General features: G+C 49.8%; 2 protein-coding genes across 6 annotated transcripts in view; both read left to right on the top strand.

Moving 5' to 3' along the window:
- The window catches only part of PITPNA (phosphatidylinositol transfer protein alpha), a 42,577-nt gene extending 39,752 nt beyond the window's left edge, over window positions 1-2,825 (top strand). Inside the window, exon 12 of the mRNA XM_026016151.2 lies at window positions 165-2,825. The gene's annotated coding sequence lies outside the window, so the exon portion shown is untranslated. The remainder of the gene's footprint in view (window positions 1-164) is intronic.
- An 899-nt stretch (window positions 2,826-3,724) lies between these two features.
- INPP5K (inositol polyphosphate-5-phosphatase K) lies at window positions 3,725-25,478 on the top strand. Of its 5 annotated transcripts, none has more exons than XM_026016147.2 (12): window positions 3,725-4,149; window positions 6,159-6,266; window positions 6,596-6,704; window positions 11,255-11,371; window positions 11,722-11,897; window positions 12,461-12,572; window positions 13,257-13,366; window positions 21,305-21,488; window positions 22,358-22,495; window positions 22,742-22,825; window positions 22,995-23,099; window positions 23,271-25,478. In XM_026016147.2, the coding sequence occupies exons 1-12, from the start codon at window positions 4,097-4,099 to the stop codon at window positions 23,328-23,330; spliced, it is 1,356 nt and encodes a 451-aa protein (XP_025871932.1). In that variant the 5' UTR covers window positions 3,725-4,096; the 3' UTR covers window positions 23,331-25,478. The 5 variants fall into 5 exon arrangements, with proteins under 5 accessions (XP_025871932.1, XP_025871935.1, XP_025871934.1 ...); XM_026016150.2 differs by having other exon boundaries at window positions 3,953-4,149; window positions 6,603-6,704; XM_026016149.2 differs by lacking the exon at window positions 11,255-11,371 and having other exon boundaries at window positions 3,953-4,149.
- Window positions 25,479-25,815: the final 337 nt, after the last annotated feature.

Here is a 25,815-nt window from a genome sequence, read left to right as displayed (position 1 = left end):
CAGAATTAAGTGGATTGCTGCAATGCCACCTGCTTGGACCTTGTTTCCTCCCCTGACCCCCAAATGGCATCTTTCCGCCTTTTGAAATTCCTCCATCAATGATGATTTATAGTGTGTTTCTATTTTCCTCTGTTGCTTCCTTAATAATTGTATTTTTCTTCTAGTTTTGCAAGACAGTGGTCAACAGGAAGGCCCAGCAGCTCCACCCTCCCGAGTGACAGGCCATCTTCGGACGCAGCCTTTCTGTGCCCATTCTTCAGGCAACTTTCAATCCCTTACTGTAGCTAATTCTAGATGCCCTGTAATATTGTGAACAAATAGACTGTCTGGTATTATGAAGCCCGTGTGTGCAGGAGCCTGCTCCTCTGAGATGTATGGCGTGTAGGTTGCTGTATTTACAGCTCCTCCCTCTCCAACCATTTTGTTCTCAACCCATTTCTGTGTGTCCTCCCCCCCCCCCCCAGCACCCCTTCCTTTATTTCCAAGTGACATTTTTTTTAGTCTTTCAAAATAGCTGCCTTTTGTGATGTGGTGATTTAAATGATTTAAGTTCATTTATTTTCAACCTTGGGATAAACTGAGGTATTTTGCTTCATGGACAGATCTTTGCAATTTTGAGTGCTCATCTGGGGAGAGATGAGTTAGAAATACAGTTTTTTCCTCCAGTTCCACAGAACAGCAGTGTGGCTTCATAACTCTGATCTCTGCTCTCAGTAACCTATTGTTATGTGCCGTAGGCACCAAGGAGGTGCCTAGTACCCAGGGCCAGCCAGTCTCTGTTTTAAAAATTTAACAAATACAGATAACCCCTGCCCCAGGCATTGCATCTTTGGTCACTAGTCTTACGGAGACACCTGTGGTTTCTTGGCCCTCCTGTTGCCCACTCTGTCTGAACCTTGCAGAGTCCACAGTAGGCCTGGGTCAGTTCTCCATCTGGAGAGACCTGTCCAGTGTGGCCCTTAGAGTTGAGTCAGCCCCATATGTACTAATTAGTCTGCCCCTCCTCTCCCCCACCCACCACTGGAGGAGCTCTGTATGTCCATGCTCCTCTTCCCTTTTGGGCTGGTGCTGTCACTCAGCAATAATCCTCTTTTCTGTGTGCTTTCTTAGATTCCTGTCCTCTGCCTTTGAGGCTGGTTAGGACACAAGGGTCCTGATCTTTTCATGCTGCACAAAATGAGCATGCAAAAAGCTTTTCCCCAGCAGAACATGTTCCCCCTTGTCTCCAGTTGCTGGAAAGGAATTTGGGGATCAGGAACTCAGCTCATCCCACCCCCATGCTGAGTTCTGTCCTGGACAATCAAAAGTCAGAAGCAAGCAGCTATCATAGTCTAGAACTCTACCAAAGGAGGCCTGTGAAAAAGTCCAGACTCCAGGGGAGGTAGAAGCTACTCAGTGTTTCACAGTTGTGTACAAGTTGGCAGAACCCAAGTATGCCTTCCCAGCAGAAAAATCAGAGATAACTCCGGTGTCACCTGACATTTCCCAAGCCTTGTGAAGTATGTTAGCCCAGTGTGTTGTGATCCAAGCCCATTCTAGTCTTCGTGCAGTGGCTGGTTAAGAGACCAAATCTGTGTTGAGGGAGCGAGAAGTAGGATGGGACCATTTATCCTTATGTTGTTGTCAGTTTGTTTTGCCTTACTGATTTCTAAGTGCAATAAGGGAGTGTTTCATAGGATGGCACCTGTGGCATCCTAATGGATGCTTCCCTGTGACCCTCTTGGGGCAACAGTGGACAGACTCAGACCCCTCAATGTGGTCATCTCCCACCTTCATTGAGTCCTCTTTGGGACTAGGAAATGTCCTGTTACACCTTCCTTCCAGTCTCCTCACCTTGCAGGGCCTATAGTAATGGATCTGGGGCAGTTCAGTTGATTCTTAGGATTCCCAGCTGCTGGTAGCATCTATTTGGGAAAGTGAAGCATTCCTATTGGAGAAAAATGTAAATGTTTTCCTACAAGCTCTCTATTAGGTATAATTATATTTGTGCTTAAAGTGTTCCCTTCTTCATTCATCAACTAAGTTCAAAGGGGGATAACCTGGGAGAAATGAACTGTGATGTTCTAACCAGTTATGTGGTTTGAGGGTCAGCAAGTGCTAAGTCTCCTTGCTTCAGCTGTTCTCTGAGATCCACACATACCACTCCAACTCTGGTGGGGGCTTGCTTTTTATCTGGCTTTTCTCTGGCTTCTCCCATCTCCATCTGTTGCCCCCGTTTGAAAGCATCCACATGAGCAGAGCTAGAATTTCCTGAGGTCAGCTGGATCTGGGGCTCCAGCCCACAGGAACATAAGGAGGGGTATCCCTGGTTTCTTCTATCCCCACGGATAGTATTGCTGCTGAGCAACAGTGTTGGCTTAAGTATCCCCCTTACCTTCTCACCCACATCCTGACTAGCACTGACTAGCACCCAGAGAGGTTTATGATGAAAGGCTCAACTCCAGGGGTAGTATCTGAGGTCGTGCTATGCCCCTTCAGACCAGCTGCTTCCATCAGATTTCCAGTGTCGGAGTCGCAGTTTGAAGCAGCAGCGCCTCTGTAAGGGGTAAGGAGGGGTGCTGGGGTCTGGCCTTCTCACAGAGAGAGGTCAGGGACAGGGTCAGTATTGTGGGCATGTGTATATCTTCCCAAGTTCTCTTACAGTCCCTGCCGGGACTCCCTGACTTATTTTGGTTCGTTCCTAGTGCTACTTCTTTTACAAAATACACTTTGTAGAACTGATTAGATTACCTTGTTAATTTAATGTGAGTTCGTGCCTTTTTGTCTCACTCTTCCAAAACAGGTATATTGGGGGAAAAAGCAGTCTAATAAAATCCTAGACAGAGCTTTCTGGAGTCCAGCTTATTGGTGATGTCCTTATGTCCGTTTTACAACTTAGATATCCTCAAAGTCTTGCTGCTGTCCTCCATTTTACCAGAATTAGGAAAAAGTAGAACATATCTCCCAAAATTTTTTACAGGTCAGTTTCTATAAATTAAAACATCCCCTTGTCGTTTTACTTATGCAGACATCCATATCTGAAAGGAATTCGGCCATTTTCTATTGGCAGATTTCCTTTTTGCTTTTGTCTCCCCTAGTCTTCACATCTCCCTCTTTTTTGCTATCCTACCAAGCAAAACATTAAGAGTTCTTACCCTGGTTTCCAGGTCTGTGAACCTCATTAAAACTTGTTTGTAAAACTCTGTGTGCATTTTTCGAGGGAGAGTCATGGCTCTCATCAGATCCCCAAAGGATCCCATGCACCGCCCTCCCCACCCCACAAAAAGATTAAGAACAGTTATTTGAAGAAAATCTTAGTTAACCTGTGGCAAAGTAATCTTCATTTCTATTCATCAAATAGAGGCAGTGATTTATTTCTCATTCTTTGGTGGCTAATTTTCTAAGTGTCCAGGAACTTCCTACGTCTAACGTGTAATAGGTAATGAGTTTGAAAAGCGAAAAGCACTTTAAGGAGAGGGGAGAAGGATGGAGGAGCTCAATGACCGACACGAGAGCGATTACCTGTAGATGAGGGTTTACAGGCAGGACAGTGGCTGGGCCGGCACCACCCTCACCCTTCACCTATTGGACCCCGAGGCGTTGGGAACCTGGAGGGGCACAGCGCCGAGGTCGGAGACCTCATTCGACACCAGCGGAACCGGCCGGGGCCAGGCTGCGCGTGCGGCCCGGGCTGCGGCTTCCGCGGGAGCACTGCCCCTCCCGCCGGCCTCGCGCGGGGCACCCTGGGAGTCGCGGGGCTGACGGACGAGCCCGCCGCCCCGCCGCCGCCCCGCCGCGCTCCGGGCGGGGCAGTGTTGCGTCGGGCGCTGCCGACACCGAGACGCGCCTCCTCTACATCCCGGATCCCCTAAGGCTCTTTCCTCTCAGCGTTTCGCGCTGGTTGGGGAGTCCCGCCTCTTCCCCCAGGCCGCACCACCCAGAGCCCTTCGTGCCCTTAAGCCCCGCCCCTTACGGAAGCCGAGGCGGCGGATCAGAATCCGGAAGGAAAACAATCGGGTGCGAGTGAGCTAGCCGGGACCTGCTGCCGGAGGGAGGTGGATCGGGCCGGGAGCAGCTGGGGGGAGACACGAGCCGGCCGGGCCGCGGCGTGGGGACCATGGCGGCCCTGAACCCAGGGAAGCCGACCGAACCAAGAAGCAAGAGGCTCAGGTGAGGAAGGCGGCTGCCGGCAAGCCGACCTGCTCCGAGGGGCATCGCTGTCTCCTTCCCTCTCAGGGCTGCGGATCTGGGGCAGAACCAGACTGGGAGAGAGACCGCGCCTACAGGGCTGGTTCTAGTTCACAGACCCTTCGCAGTTCTCCCAAGCCAGTGTCGAGGGGGTGTTTGGGGCCCAAGCCCCGCGCTCCCTCCAGACTCCGGCCACCGACCTCGTTCCTATTTGGGCGCCCCAAGCAGGTGTTTCGGTCGGCTTCTGGCGGAGGGAGCGGTATTGGGCTGTTTGAGGTTAAAGACATAACAAGGCAGTCTCCTCTCAGCTCTAGAATAGAAATTGTATTCTTTTGGTCAGCACATACATCACGGGTCTGCCTGATCCGGTTTTGACCTCCCAAAATCCGAAATCGGGTTTAGATAAGATCCTTTAGTGCAGTGATATAGCCTGGTCCCATGCTTGTTCTTTAACGAAGGACAGCGCTAATCACCAACTTAGTGCAGGTCACAATGTAAGGATTTGCTGCTAATCGTCGGATCAGAGAGTGAGGGCAAGAAATCCCGACTTTGACTCTCCATTCACTTAGTCTCTGGGAAAACCGAAGAGCCTAGGACTAAAAGGGCTACTTTCCTTAATCCTGCGTTGGACAGCAGGGGGAGATCGTAAACAAACGAAGTGCAGAATCTCTGGCCAAATGCCTCCGAAGGTGGTTTGTGTATTGTTTTGTTGATGTTCACAGGGAGGGGCAGGAAGTTGTTTTAAGCTGGCCAAGAATTTCAAGTTGTGCTTTTTAAAGCATGGACCTCTAAGAACAGGATCTGGTGGAAAAGAGATGTTCTGGACACGCTGCCCTGTTCTTCTGCCTCTCTCAACCCCCTGTACCCTCACCCATTCTAGGTTTTCCGCTGCTGCAGGTCCTCCTCCTCATTGTGTACCTAGGACTCCCCTAAGGCTTGGTGGCTCCTTGGTCTCTGCAGGTTTTGTAGCCCCTGACTGCTCTGTACTCTGCTGACTCTGGGGCTTTCTTGGGAGTGTTGCTATAACTATTCAATTAAAGAGATCTGTAAGTGTCCTTCCTCTGAGCCTCTGATGGGATCCATTGTTACTGAGAGCTGCTGATCTAGTTCTTTTGCTTCCCTAAGGCTTATATGAAGCCAAGGTTGAGGATGTTATCCAACTGATGACTTTTCCCAAAAGGGGGTAGACTCTTGAGGGAGATGTTGAGAACCCTGTTATTTAGAATCTTCTCCTTAGGTTCCCTGAAATACTTGGCAGAATTGGCTATGCTCCAGGAACCTGCTAGGAAGAGGAGAGAAGGGGGATATGATGGTCTTATCTTTGTTATTTTTGAAGTTCTCCTGTCTTATAGTGCTGAGGCCTCTTACAAGGTGAAAACTGAACTTCCATAAATTTTTATTTATTTATGATAGTCACAGAGAGAGAGAGAGAGGCAGAGACACAGGCAGAGGAAGAAGCAGGCTCCATGCACCGGGAGCCCGATGTGGGATTCGATCCCGGGTCTCCAGGATCGCGCCCTGGGCCAAAGGCAGGCGCCAAACCGCTGCGCCACCCAGGGATCCCGAAAACTGAACTTCCAGAATCTTTCTGGTGGTCTTAGGAGCCCTGAGGTGTGAATGACTGGTGGAATTACTAAATTCCTGACTACCCGCCCCATCCCCATCCCTATCCCTTCTCTCACCTGACCCCGAAACTTTTGCACCCACTTTGGCAACTTTCTTAATGTCAGCAGTACCAGTGCTGCCAAGGTGTGGGCAGTTATGAGCCTGCATGGAGGAGCTAAAACAGGGTGGAAATGTCCTGCTTCAGAAACAAAGTGAGGATGAAGGGCTTGTAGTTCAGTGCCCCTATTCCCACCAGGTACACAAACTCGTGTTTCCCATTATAGTTGCAGTGAATTGTGGTGCAGCCATTAGCAGGCCTCTCCCCCTGTTTATTACTTGGTAAGCTCCTCCCCCCTCCACAACTTCCCTTGGCATCCCTTCCACAGCATACAAGTTGTGACATGGAACGTGGCCTCTGCAGCACCTCCTCTAGACCTCAGTGATCTTCTTCAGCTGAACAAAGACAATTTGAATCTGGACATGTATGTCATTGGGTAGGTATCTGCAGTGCCCCTTCACCCATTTCCATTTCTGAAATAGGTAAGCCCGACTAGTCCAAAGTTGTCCCCATGGGGTACTACTGTAGCCTGTCCTCCCTCACTGTGGAGTCTTAAGGTTGGGAGCTTTCAGCCTGCATCAGGACTAGTCAGTATCTCTTGTCCTAAGTCAGTAATGGCAAGGGGTTGGCAATCAACAGCCAGGGGAGGGAGAGATCACGGCCGTGAGTATCCAAAGTTTCAAAGTACTGAGGGCAGTACTAAATGTCTGTGGCAGAGGACCTACTCTCCAGGCCAGGGGAGAGCCTCTGACCTGGGACGGGCAGTTTGCAGGAAATGAACTGTGGGATCATGAGCCTCCTTTCTGACACTGCCTTTGAAGACCCATGGAGCAGTTTCTTCATGGATGTGCTTTCCCCTCTGAGCTTCGTCAAGGTAACTAACAAGTTCATGGGCAGTGGGAAATGTGTTTCACCTCTTGTCATTAACCCCCAGTTCTCCAATCTTCCACTCGGGCTTTCTTGCTGTTTCCATTTATTTAAAGGCTTAAAGCTCAATTGCACATGGCTGCCAGGGGCTCCTGCCTGCCTTGGGTCTTTTTAGTGCAGTGGAGCTGAGCTGGGACCCCAGGGGTTCATTTAACACTTTGTCATTTTTCAGGTTGGGAGAATCCTGGGGGATGCACAGCAGGGCTTATTTACACTTGTACCTATCCACCGCAGCCTCCAATCTACTCACATGCCCAGACTGAAATCCTGGAGTATGATAATAACTGATAACATTTATTGAGTGCTTATTTGGCAGTAAGCATTGTAAATAAGCTCTTTATGCACATTTTTAAGCACTCTTAACTCTCTTGAAATGTGGGTATTTTACAGATGAAACCAAGACTCAAAGGCCATACAGGCTATCTGGGATTTGACTCTAAATCTTTCAAACTTCATAATCTATGTTCTTTTTTTTTTTTTCTTTACTGTATTAGCATGGAGTTAATTTTCAATTTTGGGGATGCCTGAGTGGCTCAGTGGTTGGCCGTCTGCCTTCTGGCTCAGGGCAATATTCCTGGAGTCCCAGGATCGAGTCCCATGTCGGGCTCCCTGCATGGAGCCTACTTCTCCCTCTGCCTATGTCTCTGTTTCTGTCTCTATCTCTCATGAATAAATAAATAAGATCTTTTTTACAAAATTTTCAATTTTTAATTTTTAAAAAAGATTTTCCATTTATTCATTTGAGAGAGACAGCATGAGCAAGAGCAAGGGGGAGGGGCAGAGAGAGAAGCAGATTCTCCACTGAGCAGGGCATTGACACTAGGTTCGATCCTAGGACCTAGGGACCATGACCTGAGCCTAAGGCAGATGCTTAACCGACTGAACCACCAAGGCGCCCCATAACCCATGTTCTTAACTACTATACTTTGTTACTATACTGGGGAGCTCTGAGGCTGACAGGTATCCCATGGCTAGCTTGTTGGTATCAGAGGGTATCCTCTGATCACAGGAGACATGTACCTCAAATTCTCAGGGGCCCAGAGGTTAGGAGAGGAGAGAATGATGGGGAGGAAAATAGTTCTCAGTCTGAAGGGCTAGTATTCTTTGGGGGAAGTAGACCATAGGAAGGCTCTAGATTGCTAGATCTTCACCTTTATGTCCTTCACAGCTGAGGCATGAAGCATACTCCCATTCAAAGAACTCTGTGCAATATTTCTTGGAAATAACCAGAATTCCTCTAATCCCTTTCTGGGTGACTATATTTCTTCAGAATTAATTCTCTTACCCCAGTTTGCCTAAGGGTGAGTCCTCTCAAGAGCAGAGCCAGGAGGAGGGAATATAAGCTTTGTCCTGCTGAGGCTGAAAAATTGAGTCCCCAAGCCCCAGTTGAAGCTCAGGCCTCTTGCTACAGATGTGGAAGCTAGATCCTCCAAGAGGGCAGAACCACTTCTCTCACCACCCACTTTCTTCCCAAGACCGGAGGCCTCCTTGGACCTCGGCTTACTGTTAAGGGATTGGTAGACTGGAATCAAGCCAAGGAAGTTAGCTCAGCTTGTGGCAGGGACACAACCCATTCTACCCATGTGGCCTCCCATGTTTGGGAGGCCTGCCTGAGGGCCTGGCACCCAAAGCAGATGGGTGACCCTCCTTCCCCCAGCCAAGAGTTGAGGTGAAGGGGTGAGCCCCACTTGCAGCCTGTTCCTCTGGCAGAAGTTTTTGCCAGTTAGAGGTTGAGAAGCCTGGGCCTGAACCCCCCCTTTGCTGGCTCCAGGGCCCCTGGCTGCCTCCCCTTAGGCCCTTCCTTAGCTCCTCCTACTTCACTTCCTCTAACAGAACTTCCCCTGCAAGTCTCCTGCCTTTCCCCACAGCCCCACCCTTTCTCCCAGTCTGAGGCTTTCCTGCCTTCCTCCCCTAACCCCAGCCTTACTCCTTCACAAAGTGGACTGGTACCTTTGTGCTGGGTCCTAGTGGCCCAGACTTGCTCTGTGGGTTAGGATTAAGCTTAAAAGCTCTTCCTGGATCTCTAGCAGTTCCTTAGGAGTCAGTTCTGTTGTCATATATACTTGTGAACAAGAGACACCAAGATGGGGCTGAAGGGTGGGGTTGGAGACACATTAGTAGCAACCTCTACCCAATCCTAGGTTCTCACGCCTCCCTCACTCAGTCTTGGGCTTGGGGTTCCCCCTGCTTTGACTCCTCCACTGTGCCAGAGCTCCTGGCCTGTGGGATCAAGTTTCATAATTCCTGGAAGGCCCCAGTACATGCTCCCCACCCGGGGATTTCCTCCTTGGCCTCTGCACCTCATTCTCCGGAAACAGCTACTCGGGTGGTAGGTGTAGACAGCCTGAAGCTCAGAGAGAGAGTCACTCACTGGCTATGGCCCTTTCCCATTCCACCTCACAGACAGCAGGGATTGTAGGGATCCTGGACCTCTAACATTGTTATCTGAGTAGTCCTCCTGGTTCCTTAGTCTCCTTCAGCCTCAGCTTTCCGTCTGCAGAACAGGGATGATGGTTCCTAACAAGGTTGGCAATATGAAGGATTTCTGTACTATTCTCCCCAATCTGCAAACACATGTCCACTCTGCTTGCTCTCATTGCCTCTTTTTTTTTTTTTTAAGATTGTATTTATTTATTCATGAGAGACACACAGAGAGAGAGAGAGAGAGAGAGAGAGAGAGGCAGAGATAGGGCAGAGGGAAAAACAGGCTCTATGCAGGGAGCCCAACGTGGGACTCTATTCTGGGACCCCAGGATCACGCCCTGGGCTGAAGGCGGCGCTAAACCCCCAAGCCACCCAGGCTGCCCATCTTTTTTTTTTTTTTTTTTTTTTTAATAATAAATTTTTTTTTATTGGTGTTCAATTTGCCAACATACAGAATAACACCCAGTGCTCATCCCGTCAAGTGCCCCCCTCAGTGCCCGTCACCTATTCACCCCCGCCCCCCGCCCTCCTAGTTCCTTTCCCAGAGTTAGGAGTCTTCATGTTCTGTCTCCTTTTCTGATATTTCCTACCCATTTCTTCTCCCTTCCTTCCTATTCCCTTTCACTATTATTCCAGGCTGCCCATCTCATTGCCTCTTTATTGCCTTTGTGGAAATCCAACTACCCACAGTGTATAATTATTTTGGGGAGCACTTTCTCAATTTTTTCCCACTGAGTTATGATAAATGCAGAAATTAGATGTATTTTTGATGGATTGTTATGTGTATATGCTTTGATGTTACTACCAGCCAAGTCAAGGTACAGAATATTTCTAGCACCCTAGAAGGCTCTTTTATGTTCTTTCCCTGAATTTACTTTTTTTTTTTTTTTTAAAGTAGGCTCCATGCCCAACGTGGGGCTTGAACTCAGGGGGCTGAGATGAAGAGTCATGTGCTCTACCAACTGAGCCAGCCAGGCACCACTCCCTGCATTTATTTATTTTTTTTAATCTTTAAACCAGGGGCTCCTGGCTGACTCAATCGGAAGAGCATTCAACTCTTGATCTTGGGGTCATGAGTTCAAGCCCTACATTGGGTACAGAGATTACTAAAAATATATATTTTAAAACCTTAAACCAGGAAATAATAGCTGCCAGTTAATCTTTCCAGCATCTATGAGATAAATGAGATAGAGTCTTGCTTTATCAATGAGAAAATCGACTGAGACTTGGCCCAAGATCACATACTAAGAGCCCACATGGGATTTTTTTTTTTTAAGATTTTATTTATTCATGAGAGACACAGAAAAGGAGAGAGAGAGAGAAGAGTCAGAGACACAGGCAGAGGGAGAAGCAGGCTCCATGCAAGGAGCCTGATGTGGGACTCAAACCCAGGAATCTGGGATCATGCCCTGAGCCAAAGGCAGGCCTCAACCACTGAGCCACTCAGGCGCCCCGCCACATGGGATTTGAACCCAGATCTGGATAACTTAAAAGCCAGTGCCCTTAGCCACTATCTTACTGTAGGCCTTTCCTCTTAGAGGCCCTGGCCCATAGGGGTGGCAGCTGGAGTGCCCAGAGGACACATAGAACATGGAGAGAGGGGGATCCCTGTGTGGCTCAGCGGTTTAGTGGCTGCCTTTGGCCCAGGGCGTGATCCTGGAGCCCCAGGATCGAGTCCCACATTGGGCTCCCGGCATGAAGCCTGCTTCTTCCTCTGCCTGTGTCTCTGCCTCTCTCTCTCTCTCTATGTCTATCATGAATAAATAAATAAAATCCTTAAAAAAAATAAAAAAAGAACATAGAGAGAGGAGTCCCTAGGCTGCATGGTACCGGGACTGAAGAGTCAGTGCTCTCCTGATGGCAGGGTGCCCTGGCAGCCTTGTTTTCTCTGCCTTCCATCCAAGCCTAGGAACAGAAACTGGAATTTGCTTAGCTCTCAGAATACATCATTTGGCAGTTCAGGGGAGTAAAACTCTGAGCCTGAAGCTGAGATACCACTGACCTCAGGGCTGGACGAGGACTTGCTCAGCCTGTGCAGGGAAATGAATGACCATTGTCCCCTCTATGCTGTAGGTGTCCAGTGTCCGCATGCAGGGGCTCCTCTTACTGTTCTTTGCCAAGCATCATCATTTGCCCTTTGTCCAGATCCTCTCTACTAAATCCACCCCCACTGGCCTCTTCGGGTACTGGGTAAGGACTGAGTTTTCTGAGTCATGAGCTGGGAGGCCTTCTGCCACTGGGCTGGGGAGGACTGGATGCTTTTGGGGCAAACAAATGGAAAAGGGGGGTGAAATGAATCTTAGCACTCTTCCAGACCAGTGCCCCGCATACCTGCTCTCCTGCCTCTGGGAGCTTAGCACCCCAGAGGCCTCAGGCTGGGTGAGCTGGGCTCTTAGATGGAGAGGTCACTCCAGGGAATTGAGTATCTAGCCCTAGAGATCCTATGGCAGGCTGAGACCATCTCAGCTTAGGCTTGGGATGGGAAAGGGGAGGTATGTCTCAGAGCAACTTCCTGCCCTTCTGCCCACTTGTCCTACCAGGGGAACAAAGGAGGTGTCAACATCTGCATGAAGCTTTATGGCTACTATATCAGCATCATCAACTGCCACCTGCCCCCCCATATGGCCAACAATGACCAGAGGCTGGAGCACTTTGACCGGATCTTGGAGATGCAGAATTTTGAAGAACAGGATATCCCTAACATCCTGGACCATGAGTGAGCATACACTTGTGAAGTGTTGCCCCTGCCCTCGTCCCTACACCAGCCCAGGCTAGCATTCTCCTCAGGCAGCCTGTGTTCCACTCCAGGCCTTTCTCAGCCTCTTCTCTGATGCCCCATCTGCTTTCCTGTCCAGCTTTACCTGCCTGGGGTCTAGGACCCCTTCCCTTTTCCTGATCCCTGTGACCTGCCTAGGAACTTGTACACTTCTCAACATACTAGATTGAGAACCCCGTGGTTCCTGAGGTCACCCCCAGGGAGCTGGTTCTCAGCCTTGCCTTGTGGCCTATTGAGGGAGGGGGAGGGAGGGCAAGAGCCTACTCTGTATTTGTTACTTGCCCCTGGGGGCTGGTCTTTTTGGCTTAAATGGCAGGAAAGCAGCCTTGAGAATAGTTCAGTAGGGCCCATGCCATGTCATCACTGTCACTGGCTCCTCTCCCAGCTTCCATCATCTCACCTGCCCCTTGAGCTCTGCGCTGGAGGAGTAAGCAGGCCTGAGGCCTGCTGCTCCTCCCTTTTCTGCCCTCATTACAACCCTCAGCTGCTTTTTCTCTCTGCAGCCTCATTCTCTGGTTTGGAGACATGAACTTTCGGATTGAGGACTTTGGGCTGCATTTTGTTCGGGAATCCATAAAAAATCGGTGCTACAGTGACCTGTGGGAGAAGGATCAGGTATCAAGTGAGGGAAGGGTCCAGAGGGGTGATCTGGGCCCATTGTGGAAATTCAACATCAAATGTGGGGGGCCACTTCTCAGGATCCTGAGCACCTGCTCTCCGTTTCCAAGCCTTTGAAGTCCTTGTTCTCAGGCAGGGAGGAGTTTAACAGGGCTTTGCACCCTAGGGGCCTGGTCTTCACCTGGGGGAGCTGGTGGGTGTGCATTAAGATAGGGAACGCAAGCAAGGGCTTCAGCTTGCTGTGGTCCTGTACCCAGCACTAACTCGCTTGTATCCCTGTCGTCTTTTCCATCCCCAGGCTTGCTTGCCTCCTGGAAGATGAGATACCATCCCTTTGCAAGGGGACCCTGGCTACTCCAGCCTCCCCTCTGATAACGTTTGCTAATGGCTCCCAGACAGAATTCAAAGCCTGGTTCCTATAGTCCAAGGACTGGGAAATAGTAGGCAGTTGCCTCCCCTGGGACTATGGGATAATGTTTGCAAAAGGATTCGGCTGCTTTCCAGGGGATGGTGGTGGAATGGAAAGGGCTGCTGAGGCTGTCACTGAAGCAGTGAGGAAGCGAAGTGGTATTGCTTGACTCTTGGCCTACCATGATGGCATGTGCTGAGCCCTTGAATGGAGTGTGTACTGGGCCATTGGGTCAGGATTACTAGGAGATGAGACTGTGCCTTTCTCTCCAGCTCAGCATCGCCAAGAGACACGATCCACTGCTCCGGCAATTCCAGGAGGGCCCCCTGCTCTTCCCACCCACCTACAAGTTTGATAAGAACTCCAACAATTATGACACCAGGTGAGGGGGCTCCACCTTTAGAGGGTCAGCCTGTCACAGATTTGGAATTAGCCTATGAGGAGAAAATGAGGGGCCAAGAGGCCTGGGAAGTCAAATTGTGTGGCAGAAGGAGCTGCCTCAGAATAGAAGTGTTAGGGAAGCAGGAATAGATCCAGCCATCACCTCAGGAGTGGCACCTCCCACCCACCTAATGAGGTGGTGACTGTGGGAGTTGTCCTAGATTGTCGTCAGAGAGCAGGAAGGGGGTGGTGGTGAAGAAGCTGATTCCTCACTTGGGGGGGACTGCATTTCAGCATTTTGGGAACCCTTGCCTCCACTCCCCCTGGCTTTCTGGTCCTTTCCGGACAGGGACAGAAATCTTGGCTCAACCAGCTACTGTTATCAGGTACCCCTGCCCCAGCTGTGAGTGGATCAGGTACTACTTAGGAAGATGAAGCAGTAGTTGTCAATGGAGGAGTTTGCAGGGAACAAAATAGAGACAGTACATCTAGTAATTAGAGATACAGCTCTGACCCTCATCAGCTACATGTCCTCATCAGCTACATGTCCTTAAGCCTCAGTTTTATCATCTATAAGATGGGGATGATAGAAGCACCCACCTTCATGAGGTTGAGGAGTGAATGAGACCTTATGTGTGCTTAGCCCAGTGCCTGGCACCTGGTAAGCACTGTGACAACTGCTGTTGCTAGATTCATGTCTTCAGGTGGTAGTTTTACTAAAAACCTTTCTAAAAAGCCAAGAAGGGGCCAGGTAACCACCGAAACTTTAAGCTTAGGCAGAGGGTCAAGAGCGGCTCCAACATGAAGTCCCTGTTCCAATTTGGCAAGGATTCTCTTCTCTTCAAAGAAAAAGAAGAACCCTTTCCATGTTACAGGGTTTTTGTTTCACCTGGAGCAGCTCCTTCATTTATTCCTCTTAGCAGAGCTGGGGGTTTTTTTGTATTTTTTTTTTTTAAGAGAGCACAAGGAGGAGTAAGGGGTGGGGGAGGGCAGAGGGAGAGGGATAAGTAGATTCCCCACTGTGCAGGGAGCCCACATGGGGCTCAATCCCAGGCCCCCAGGATCACAACCCAAGCGGTGGGCAGACATCCAACCAACTGAGCCACCCAGGTGCCCCATCTTCTTAGCAGAACTGTCTTATGAGGGAGGCAGGAGGTGCCTCCAGGGCAGTGCCTCTAGAATTGAGGGAGTGAATAAGTATCTCCCCAGCCAGGCCAGGGTGAGAGGTAGAACTGATGGCCCTGTGCTGGAAGTGGTATCGCAGAGCCAGTGTCCCCTCCAAGGAAGGAAGAGGGGGTGAGGCATTTCAGGACTGTAGAGCAAGACTTGGTGGGGTCATGGCCTGGGCAATGCACTCAAGAAGAGGCTATGAACACTGAAAACAGTCTAGCCTAGGCAACAGAGGCAGGCCAGAAAGGAGGTAAGAGGGCAGGTTCTAGCTGGCCAGCTGGCCTGAGGCCACAGCTTCAAGGAGACTGCCAGTCTCCCAGCCATCCATTGAAAATGAGAGCTATCATGGAAATTGTGAGACCTCAGTAGGAAGGGCCTGGGCCTTGGTGGCTGGGACTTTCTACCAGTGGACTATATCTCCTGGGAAACTACCAGGAGACTGGAAGTCCTTGCAGACAGCTGAGTGTAGGCTAGGCTGTATTCAGCAGGTACTGAGTTTGGGTACAGAGGCTCAGAGATGTTAAAAGACTTCAAAGGACTTCCCCAGGAGGCTTAGCTAGTAGTGGTGGAGCTGGAGCTAAGACCTGACTCTGAACTCTGCCCCAGAGTGCTTCCATCTAGCCCATAGTACCTCCAAATTCACAGTGAGTCTTGCCAGCAGCAGCAAAAAGGAAGGCAGGATTGGAATAGCAGAGGCTTGCTAAAGAGGAGTCAGATACTTATTTCCATATAATAGAAACAGTCCACATCGTGATTGACATTACTGAGCACTTACCATGTGCCTGTGTGACCAGACTGTTATTCATCCTTGAAAATCTAGTTCAGACATCGTCGCTGTTAGAAAGACTTCCCTAACCCTTCTCCATCTCACTGAGAGTTCTTTCCTGGCTGTATGCTGCCTGAAAGCCTTGCACACACCATGCTTTCAGTGTTGCTTTTAAGTCACTGTGCTTTTCCTGCTGTACTGCAAATACCTGAAGAGACTGCATCTGATTTATGACCATCTCTGGTATATAGCATAGTGCCTGGTTTATGTCTCTTGGGAGCCTGAGAGGACAAAAGAAAAAGATAAAGTATTTAAGGGACAGCCAGTCTATGGGATGCCTGGATGGCTCAGCGGTTGAGCGTCTGCCTTCGGCTCAGGGCGTGATCCTGGGATCTGGGATCAAGTCCCACATCGGACTCCCCGTGGGGAGCCTGCTTCTCCCTCTACCTATGTCTCTGCCTCTGTATGTGTGTGTCTCTCATGAATAAATAAATAAATCTTTTTTAAAAGGGGGGAGGGTAGAGCCAGTCTATTAGAGGGATCCATCCACAGCAAGAGATCCAAATAAGCACTGTCAAGTCCAGGAGTTGACCATTAGAAGGTTCTAGAACTCTGAAAGTACTGAAGGAGGTTGAATGAATAGTAAGGAAGTAGGCACCTGAAGCCAGAAGTCAATCAGCGCTACTGTCAAGGAAACAGCATAGTTTGGCAGAAAGAAGGGCAGCATTCTGGTCAGTCAACAGCACCGATGAAAGGTACCTTGAGAAGAGCCTGACCAACTGTACAAAGTGACTGTGAGTGAGTTGTGTGCAGGGCATGGTACACACGTGGCTTTGCCCAGCCATGGCAATATCCATGAGCCGAAATGTCAGCTCCATATAGGAGAAGATGAAAGGGCCCACGTGGGAAATCCTGTTAAAGTTAAGGATTGCTATAAGGTTTTGTTAAGTCATCCCGAGCTTGGTCAGCCTCTTCCACTAGGCAACGAGCAGAGGGTATTAGGATCAATCTAATCAAGATGCATGTCCAGAGTTCAGGGAGATACTTAGAAGCCATCTATATGGAGCTGAAGGGAAAAGTTTCATTTCAGACCCAGAAATGGAACACATCATTACTTTGGGATCAGCAAATTGCCTCAATTTTCTAGGCTCTAGAGAAATTTGCAGAGATAGTTGGTTTTAGTTTTTCTAAAGTAAGGACATACTAATCTCCAGAAACAATTCTTGTACTCAATCACAACCATTCAGCCAAAAAGGCTAAGTGAGGTCCAGTTCTGGTAAGACTATGAGACAGTTCTGGCTGCTGGGAATTGGCCAGTGGAGTGCAGTGGAAGGAGCACGGACTTCATAGACCTGGGCAAGCATCTAACTTCTGCCTGGACAGAGTGACCTCTGAACTTCAGTGTCTTGTAAATAGAGGAGAAAGTGACCTATAATATACTACCAGTGAGTGCTGAGAGGATTAGGACTAGGCCATTAGACACCTATCACAGGAAGACCCTATGTTTTGCAATTATTATTAGAAATGAAGAACTGGGCACAGGAGAGCCCTTCGGTGGAGGCGGGGTTTAGTCGGTTAAGCATCCAACTCTTGGTTTCAGCTCTGGTTGTGATCTCAGGGTCATGGAATCAAGACCTCCATCAGGCTCTATGCTCAGCGAACACTCTGCTTGAGTTTCTCTCTCTTTCTGCCCCTCCCCACTTGTGTGCACACGTGCATGCTCTCTCTCTCTCCAATAAATAAATAAATCTTAGAAAGAAAGAAATTGAGAATTGGGGGAATATATGTAATATTTAATTTGTACACATTTATTCACTTATTTACTTATAAGTAGGCTCCATGCCCAAAATGAGCCTTGAACTCACAACCCTGAGATTGGGAGTCTCATGTTCTACTGAATGAGCAAGCCAGGTGCCCCAATTTGTACACATTTAACTTTGTTTCAGACAGAGGTCCTTGAGGACCTTGTCAGTCCCATTTTTCAGATGCCCAGTTGCCCGGCACATTATAAGGGCTCAGTAAATCTTCACTGAAAGACTGAAGCAGGATACCTGGATGGCTCAGTGGTTGAGTGCCTGCCTTTGCCTCAGGGTGATCTGAGGGGTGATCTCAGGGTCCTGGGATCAAGTTCCACATGGAGCCTGCTTCTCCCTCTGCCTATGTCTCTGCCTCTCTCTGTGTGTCTCTCATGAATAAATAAATAAAATATTTTTTAAAAAAGAAAGACTGAAGCATACAGGTGCCCAGTGATAAGCCTGGGCAGGCCCTGGAAAAGGAGGAAGGAAAGACAGGCGCAGTGGTCAGGACTTAAGGAGGATCCTGAAGTGACAACAAGTCACCATAATAGGGAAGTTGGGGTGGGGCAATGCTTTGAAAGGGAGAGTGGTACTTTGTGTGGTTCATTCCCAAGTTTAAGCATTGCCAGATACGTGGGTTTGGAGATTCTGTGTCTGTCGTCTCTGGGGTGGAAATAGCACTCTGCAGAATAGCTCTGAGCATTCCTCAGAAGAGTGGAAGGTTCAGACAACCCGAGGAGCCTGAGCCAGTTAGTGATTCTTGACCACTCCCTTGACACACCCTAATTTGTTTAAGCCTCTTAATGGCTCTTTGAAGGAAGTACTGTTATCACCCCATCTTAGAGCTGAAGGAGCTGAAGCTGGCAGTAGTGAAGCCACTTGCCCATGAGCATGTAGCTTTTTCTCTTTCTCCTTTAAACTAGATTACCAGTTAATTATAAAATGATATAATTCAGGAACAGGAATATGGAAAAGATGCCTAGGGCAAGGTGTGATGAGAGGGCAAGGAGCTTCCATGCCCTCTGAGCCCACCACTCTAAGTCACGTGTTCACCAACCAGAACCACATAGCTCTTAATTAACAGGGCAGAACCTTCCCCCAAATCCTGGTGTCTGACTCGAGTCAGACTTTACCAGCGAGACATCATTCTGCCTCTGTTGCTAGAAGACTGTATTACTGTTGAATGGACAACAGTATGTCGGAAATGTTTATTTAAAACAGTAAGTAAATAAAACAGAAGGCGAAAAATAGCATTGCAAACTGGTTATCAGCGTCTGAAACTGTATACATTACAACTGGATGGGCGTTTTTGTTTTTTGTTTTTTTAAGTTATTGAAGAGGGGATCCCTGGGTGGCTTAGCGGTTCAGCCCCTGCCTTTGGCCCAGGGGGTGATCCTGGGGTCCCAGAATCGAGTCCCATGTCGGGCTCCCAGCATGGAGCCTGCTTCTCCCTCCTCCTCTCTCTCTCTCTGTCTATCATGAATAAATAAATAAAATCTTAAAAAATATATAAAATAAAGTTATTGAAGAGTTGTTTTTTTTTTAATTTTTATTTATTTATGATAGTCACAGAGAGAGAGAGGCAGAGACACAGGCAGAGGGAGAAGCAGGCTCCATGCACCGGGAGCCTGACATGGGATTCGATCCCGAGTCGCCAGGATCGTGCCCTGGGCCAAAGGCAGGCGCTAAACCACTGCGCCACCCAGGGATCCCAAGAGTTGTTTTTTTTTTTAAGATTTTATTTATTTATTCATAGACACAGAGAGAGAGAGAGAGAGGCAGAGACACAGGCAGAGGGAGAAGCAGGCTCCATGCAGGGAGCCTGATGTGGGACTCTATCCCAGGTCTCCAGGATCACACCCCAGGCTGCAGGCAGTGCCAAACCCCTGCGCCACTGGGGCTGCCCTGGATGGGCGTTTTTTGAGGAGAGAGATTTGAGTTTGGGGTTTTAGTTTAGGTTCTTTTTTTTTCTTTTTTTTTTTAAAGATTTATTTATTGGGATGGCGCAGCGGTTTAGCGCCTGCCTTTGGCCCAGGGCGCAATCCTGGAGACCCGGGATCGAATCCCACGTCAGGCTCCCGATGCATGGAGCCTGCTTCTCCCTCTGCCTATGTCTCTGCCTCTCTCTCTCTGTGTGACTATCATAAATAAATAAACATTAAAAAAAAAATAAAGATTTATTTATTCATGAAAGACACAGAGGGAGAAGCAGGCTCCCCACAGGGAGCTCTATGCAGGACTAGATCCTAGATCCAAGGATCACACCCTGAACTGAAGGGAGACGCTCAACCGCTGGACCACCCAGGAGTCGCTAGTTTAGGTTCTACAAGCAGTTGTACCTACTATGTGCTAGGCTCTACTAAAGCTGAGGCTGTGCAGGAGACCTTGACAGCCCGTCCTTGCCTTCCAAGCTCACACTAGCCAACTTGCAGACTGGGAAACAGGAAACGACAGCACTGGATAACATAATAGGGGAAGCACTGGTACAAAATGCTTTGGAAGCAGAAAGCAAAGCTCAAAGACGGCTTTCTGACAAAGACAGCATTGGAATTGGGCCTCTCTCTGTGAAGAAGGGTGTTCCAGGCAGCAAAAACTGCAAGAGTAAAGGTCCAGAGGCTGGAGAGTCACTGGTGTGGACAGGTCTGGGACAGTACGGGGAGATAGAGAAGGGGAAGGGTGTCAGAAAAAAGCCATCCTTGGGGACTTGAGCCTTATTCTGGAGGCAGTGAAAACTCCTGAAAGGTTTTATTTTTTTTTTATTTTTTTTTTATTTTTATTTTTTTTATTTATGATAGTCACAGAGAGAGAGAGAGGCAGAGACACAGGCGGAGGGAGAAGCAGGCTCCATGCACCGGGAGCCTGATGTGGGATTCGATCCCGGGTCTCCAGGATCGCGCCCTGGGCCAAAGGCAGGCGGCAAACCGCTGCGCCACCCAGGGATCCCTCCTGAAAGGTTTTAAAGTGGGGAACCAAAAATAAATAAATAAAGTGGGGAACCATCTGACTAAGATTTACTATTCTGGGTTCATTTAAAATCAAGGGGGAGGAACCCAGAACAGCAACTGCTTCCACTGCCATTCCAGGTTGTGGGGTCTCCCCTTGGAGGGCACAGCCTGCTTGCCCAGCCAGTCTTTTTTTTTTTTTTTTTTAATTCATAGAGATGCAGAAAGAGAGAGAGAGGCAGAGACACAGGCAGAGGGAGAAGCAGGCTCCATGCAGAGGGCCTGACGTGGGACTCGATCCAGGGTCTCCAGATCACTCCCCGGACCACAGGCGGCACTAAACCCCTGCGCCACTGGGGCTGCCCTGCCCAGCTAGTCTTAAAAAACACCTCAATAGCTGACTGGGCATAGCTGTGTTAGGAGTCAGAGACTTGCCTGTCTTGGGTAAAAGTTACCTAGGGGAGGAAAGCACTCCGGTCTCCAGGGGCTATACGGCCTCTTGAGTGAAGCTGGTTAAGCAAAGAACAGGCCAGAGATCTCTCAGTTGACTATTAAGAATGAAGCGCAGAGCTTATTTTGTACCAGGCACTGTGCTAAATATTTCATGTGCCCTATCTCATTTAATCATGTCAGCAACCCTGTGAGGTAACTATTATTACCTTCATCTTATGGATGAGAAAGCAGAGGCCTAAGAGGGGTTAGCTTGGTGGTTAAGAGCTTGTGTTCTGTGGTCATGCTGCCTAGCCTTGAATCCTGACTCCACCACTCAGTAGCCATGTGACTTTGTGAAGGTTCTTTCCTCACTAAGTTTCAGTTTCTCCACCTGTGAGAGGGGGACAGGTGGTACTGACGGCAGGCACATGGTGAACCTCCTGAAGTGCTTCCCTTTCTTTTCCTGAGATCTCACCGTTAGTGAAATTGAAGCCAAATTCCAGCTTACCTCTGACTCCAAAGTCCTAGCCTCAGCTTCTTTGGTCTACTGCTGTTTTTGTTCTAGAAGTAAGAAAAGCTTTGAAATGGAATGTTTCTAGATCACAATTTGACTCATAAAAATGTAGACCTGACTAAAAGCCCTGGCTGATTCTGACAAAGGCCAGTATCCTTCTGATTCCTACCTACTACCATGCCACACTCCCACTGTGGCCCAGGGGTCTTGTGGCCACCAATAGACCCTGATGTTTGGGGTTCCAGCAGGCTTGTTTTGGGTATATCTTGCTCTCCTGCCAACCCTTTTCTCCACATTCTTTTTCCTCCTCCACCCCCAGTGAGAAAAAACGCAAGCCTGCATGGACCGACCGCATCCTATGGAGGTTGAAGCGGCAGCCCCAGGCCAATCCCAACCAGAGGCTGCCAGTCCCCCACTTCTGCCTGTCTCTGAGGAGCTATGTCAGCCACATGATGTACTGCATCAGTGACCATAAGCCTGTCACCAGCACCTTTGACTTGGAGGTGAATTTCCAGGCTGCCTGGCCCTTAACAGAGCACCCACTGGGCCACGTCCCAGACCCCCCAGCCCTGGATTCTAATGTCAGCAGATCTCCCAGGGGAGACTTGTAGGAGGACACCATTGCCACTCCTCCCAGGTCAGGTATCCCAGCTCTTAGAAGCTGTTGAGGGCTCTGTCAAAAACCATGTTTGGACCCTTTGTGAATAGGTTTCCATTTCCTCTTGGTACTGTCCCTTGGGGCTAATGAGTTCCATTATGCTTATTACCTACCATGTGAAGTAGGACTTCCTTCTATTTGTCCTAAATCTACCTGGATCAGGTTGCAAAGGGAGCTCCCTCCATCCTTGCATCTTGCCATCAAATGACCAAAGCAATATTGACCTTCTTTGAGACCTGCTGGCTGCCCTCAGCCTTCACTTTTTCAAATACTGGTTTGTCTGTCCATCTGCATGCCTAGAGCTATTCTCCCCTGAGCTACCCTCCCTGCTTTGAGTCAGGAACCATAGGGGCCTTAGAGCAGCTACCTGGCTTCTTTTATCTTAAACCTGTCAGCAATGCCCCCATTCTTTCCTACCTTCCTTCACCCCTCAGCACTTGGCTCTCTGCTTTGTTACCCACTGGGCCCCCAGCCCCATCCTCCCTGGCAGGGCCAACCACCCCTGACAAGCCTTTGGCCCTTTCTCTTTCCAGCTGGCCAACCAAGGTCTGATACTTTCTCAGGGCAGCCTGGTGGAGTTCTCTGCCCAATCCCTTGTGTGCCCCCTTTCCGCCCGCTGACCCTGATGTTTTGGAAGGGCATGGCAAGAACGTTAGTCTCAGGGAAAGGAATGATGCTGTGGGATTTCAACCCCTTTCCCACCCCTGTGTGTAGCTGAAGCCGTTGGTGTCTGTCCCACCGATCACCCTGATGCCCGAGGGGCTGTGGACCATGGAGAACGACATGTTGATCAGCTACTCCTTGACCCCAGACTTTCTCAGCAGCCCCTGGGACTGGATTGGACTATACAAGGTGATGTGGCGAGCAAGACATGGTGTCCATCAGCCGTACCCCTTTGGTTTATCCATCCTAAGGGCTCATGGGAGCTGGGTACAGAGACTGAAGAGCTGATGCTCATCCCCCACACAAGTCCTTGCCCACCTAGGGGATGGCAGTGAAGGGGAGGATGCATACTGTACAATGGCCAGCCTGAGGCATCCTTTCCTTGTTGTTCCGTGTCCTCCCAGACCACTGACTGCCCAATCCCCTCTCCCACAGGTGGGGCTGCGCCACATTAATGACTACGTGTCCTATGTCTGGGTCGGGGACAACCAGGTCTCCTTCAGCAATGGGCTGATCCAGGTACCTGCCCCCTTTCCTGAGATAGGTAACCCCTGTCTCCAGCATGTGGGCTTGCCTGAGCACTGTTATGTCTCTTGGAAGGAACAGAGGGTGGGATAATTTGTTGCTGAGAGCTGAATGGGGCCCAGGCCAGGGAGCTGACCCCATTATTATCCATCCTCTCCTCCAGGTATACTTCAATACCAGGGATATCCCTGAGACTGAGGACCAGTTTCTCCTCTGTTACTATAGCAACAATCTACATTCTGTGGTGGGGATAAGCAAACCCTTCAAGGTATGCTGGTGAGGGAAGGGGATTTGAACACCTCATCAGTTCTCCAGGGCCACAGTTCTAGGGACCCACTTATACCATGGAGCTGCATCCATTGCAAAAGGGGAATGATAGAGACACAGAGGAAAATCTGCTCTTCCCCTCTTCTACTCACCATCTGTTTTATCCCTGCAGATCCAGCCTAGCTCCTTTTTGGCGGAGGACCCGCTGAGTGAAGCCCAACCACATATCTGAGCCCGGATGAGAGTGGATCCAGGGCGGAGGCCAAAGCTAGGAGCCAGCTCTGCCTACCACTGCCAGGAGCACTGGGGGCCTGACCCAGCTCCCAGAGGCAGCAGGTACCCTCCACCTCCCAGGGGGAGCTCTAGCTTCACGTCTTTGCTCTCTCTAGTCCAGATCTCTAGAATTGGCCACTCAGGCTTTTCTTGCTGAGATGTGAATGAAACCAGCTAGTTTGTCAACAGTGAAGACCTGGGACAGTCCACTGGATGTAGGAAGGACCCCTCCAGCCTATAGCTCGTTTATTGATTTTCCCCACACACACTCCCAGTCACGCCCAAGTAGACTTGCCAGGCACATGCCCTATCTGGCACAGGCCTGCATTCTTGTCACGCCATCCCGAGCCTCAGGCTGCCTGGAAGGGGGAGATGCTCACATTTGCACAGGCTCCATTGACTGGTTGGCACAAGCAACCCTGGGTTCCAGGAGTCTTGCCATCTCATTGCCTGTCCCCTGAGGGATGGGCGGAGGGTTTGGGATCCCTGCTTTTAGCAAAAGCAATTAGACTAAGTGGGCAGGATGGAAAGGCCCTTCCACCCAGGCTCTTTTGTAGGGGTTGTGGGCAGGATGATGAGTGTCCAGCCAGCACCCCTGCCCCCGTGGAGTCTGATCCAGGAAATTCCAGGGCCTGAGCAAAGGATTGGACCCAAGTTCATTTCTGCTGGTGGGTCAGGCTCCATGCCCTAACCTGCCCTCTTGTGAAGTGTTGGCAGCTGTGGCCACAGACTTTTCCAGGGTTTTTCTTGCCCAATCGAGCTCATCTGCTCCTACCCTTGCCTCCAGTCACTGGCCAGAAACCTGCCTCTCTGGACTGCCCTAACACCTAGAAGTGGAGGCAGGCAGAGAAGAGAGCCAGAATCTAGATATTTTGGGGAATCTACCCTTGAGGGTCTTCAGAGAGCATTCTCTACGTGCTGTGTGGGCACTCAGTCCCACCCTCACCACTTGCCTCCAGCCACTGGTGATTCAACAGCCCTTCTCCCAGGAGAAGACACCTCAGGGAACCTGCTCTGTGACTGTCACGCCTATCCTATCACCTGAGACTGAGGGACATTCCAGTCACTCTGTGATCCATACTCCACCCTGGGAGCTGTGTGTACCATGAAGAACTGTTCCCCTGGCTTCTAGTGGCCCATGGCTGTGTTCTGTGTCTGTTGTATTGGGGGATAATTAGAAACATGGCTTTTATGCTTGTGTGTGGCTCCATGATGGGGGGTGATGATGGTGGTGGTAGTGTGTGACTCCATGGCACATGGTGATGGACCCTTGCTAGACTCTAAGACGAGGGCCTTGTAGATCTAGACTAGACTTTCTGTGTCTGAGAGTGGCACATGTTGCCTGGATGGGAATGGGATGAGGTTCCAGGATGGCGGCCCTCTGGGTCCCTGGCACAGTTGGGGCAAGCCAGCTATGCCACCTGTTAAGCATTTAGGTTAGCTTGCTGTGAAGTAGAATGGGTTTCTGGGAACTGACAACTCTCAGAAAAGGTGCTCTGCATTCACTGGTTCATGCCTCCTCACCCACATTCCTGCACCTTAGTATTGAGCCTTGGTCCCAGGTCGAGCTAGCCAAAAACGTCACTATCTTTTTTCTGTGTGCTACCTTTTCTCCAAGCCTCCCACCCCAAGGTCTCCATGTAATTGCCACCCCTGCCCCAACACACTCACACCTGAGGATCCCTGACCACCTGCACTCACCCACTTCTCACCTGCACAAGCATTATGGGCACTGCCACACCGCACCTGTCATTTGGCAGACAGGGAAGCCAAAGCTCAGAAGAGAGGCATGATCCAAAGTTACACAGGCAGCTGTGATCTCATGCGGGGCCAGAAACCCAGGAAGGAGGTCAAGACCTGGATCGGAATCTAAATTACACCTCTACCCAATAGGAGTATTGGTTGTCTGTAAAATGCAAATGGGATCCCTGGGTGGTTCAGAGATTGAGCACCTGCCTTTGGCCCAGGGCGTGATCCTGGAGACCCTGGATCGAGTCCCACATCAGGCTCCCTACATGGAGTCTGCTTCTCCCTCTGCCTGTGTCTTTACCTCTCTCTCTGCGTCTCTCCTGAATAAATGGATATAATCTTAAAACAAAAACAAAAACGAATAATGTATGCATTGACAGGGTCACTGGGAGAGAAGAGGTGGAAAAACAGCCTAAGCAACAGCATACCTGTCTCCTTATTCTGATTCATGTAGCCCTGGGGCTGGATCGCAGGTGTTCCCCCCCACCTGCTTGTGGAGCTTGCTTGTCCTTGTGCCCACCTCTCCCCTTCCCCCCTAAGTCTTCACACATCCCTACCCCTGCCTCCTGTTGGGGGCCCCTCCTGGTATGGGAGGGCGGGGCTGCAGTGATTGAGAGGCCGGGAAGGGGAAGGGGGAGGGTTCTGCCTCCTGGCCCCAGTCAGGATATGGCCCCTCTGGGCTCAGCCCTGACCCG

Source organism: Vulpes vulpes, chromosome 2 (genome assembly GCF_048418805.1).
Source record: "Vulpes vulpes isolate BD-2025 chromosome 2, VulVul3, whole genome shotgun sequence".
In the NCBI taxonomy this organism is placed as follows: domain Eukaryota; kingdom Metazoa; phylum Chordata; class Mammalia; order Carnivora; family Canidae; genus Vulpes; species Vulpes vulpes.
Note: the sequence above shows the minus strand (reverse complement) of the source record. Positions and strands in the feature narration are given on the sequence as shown.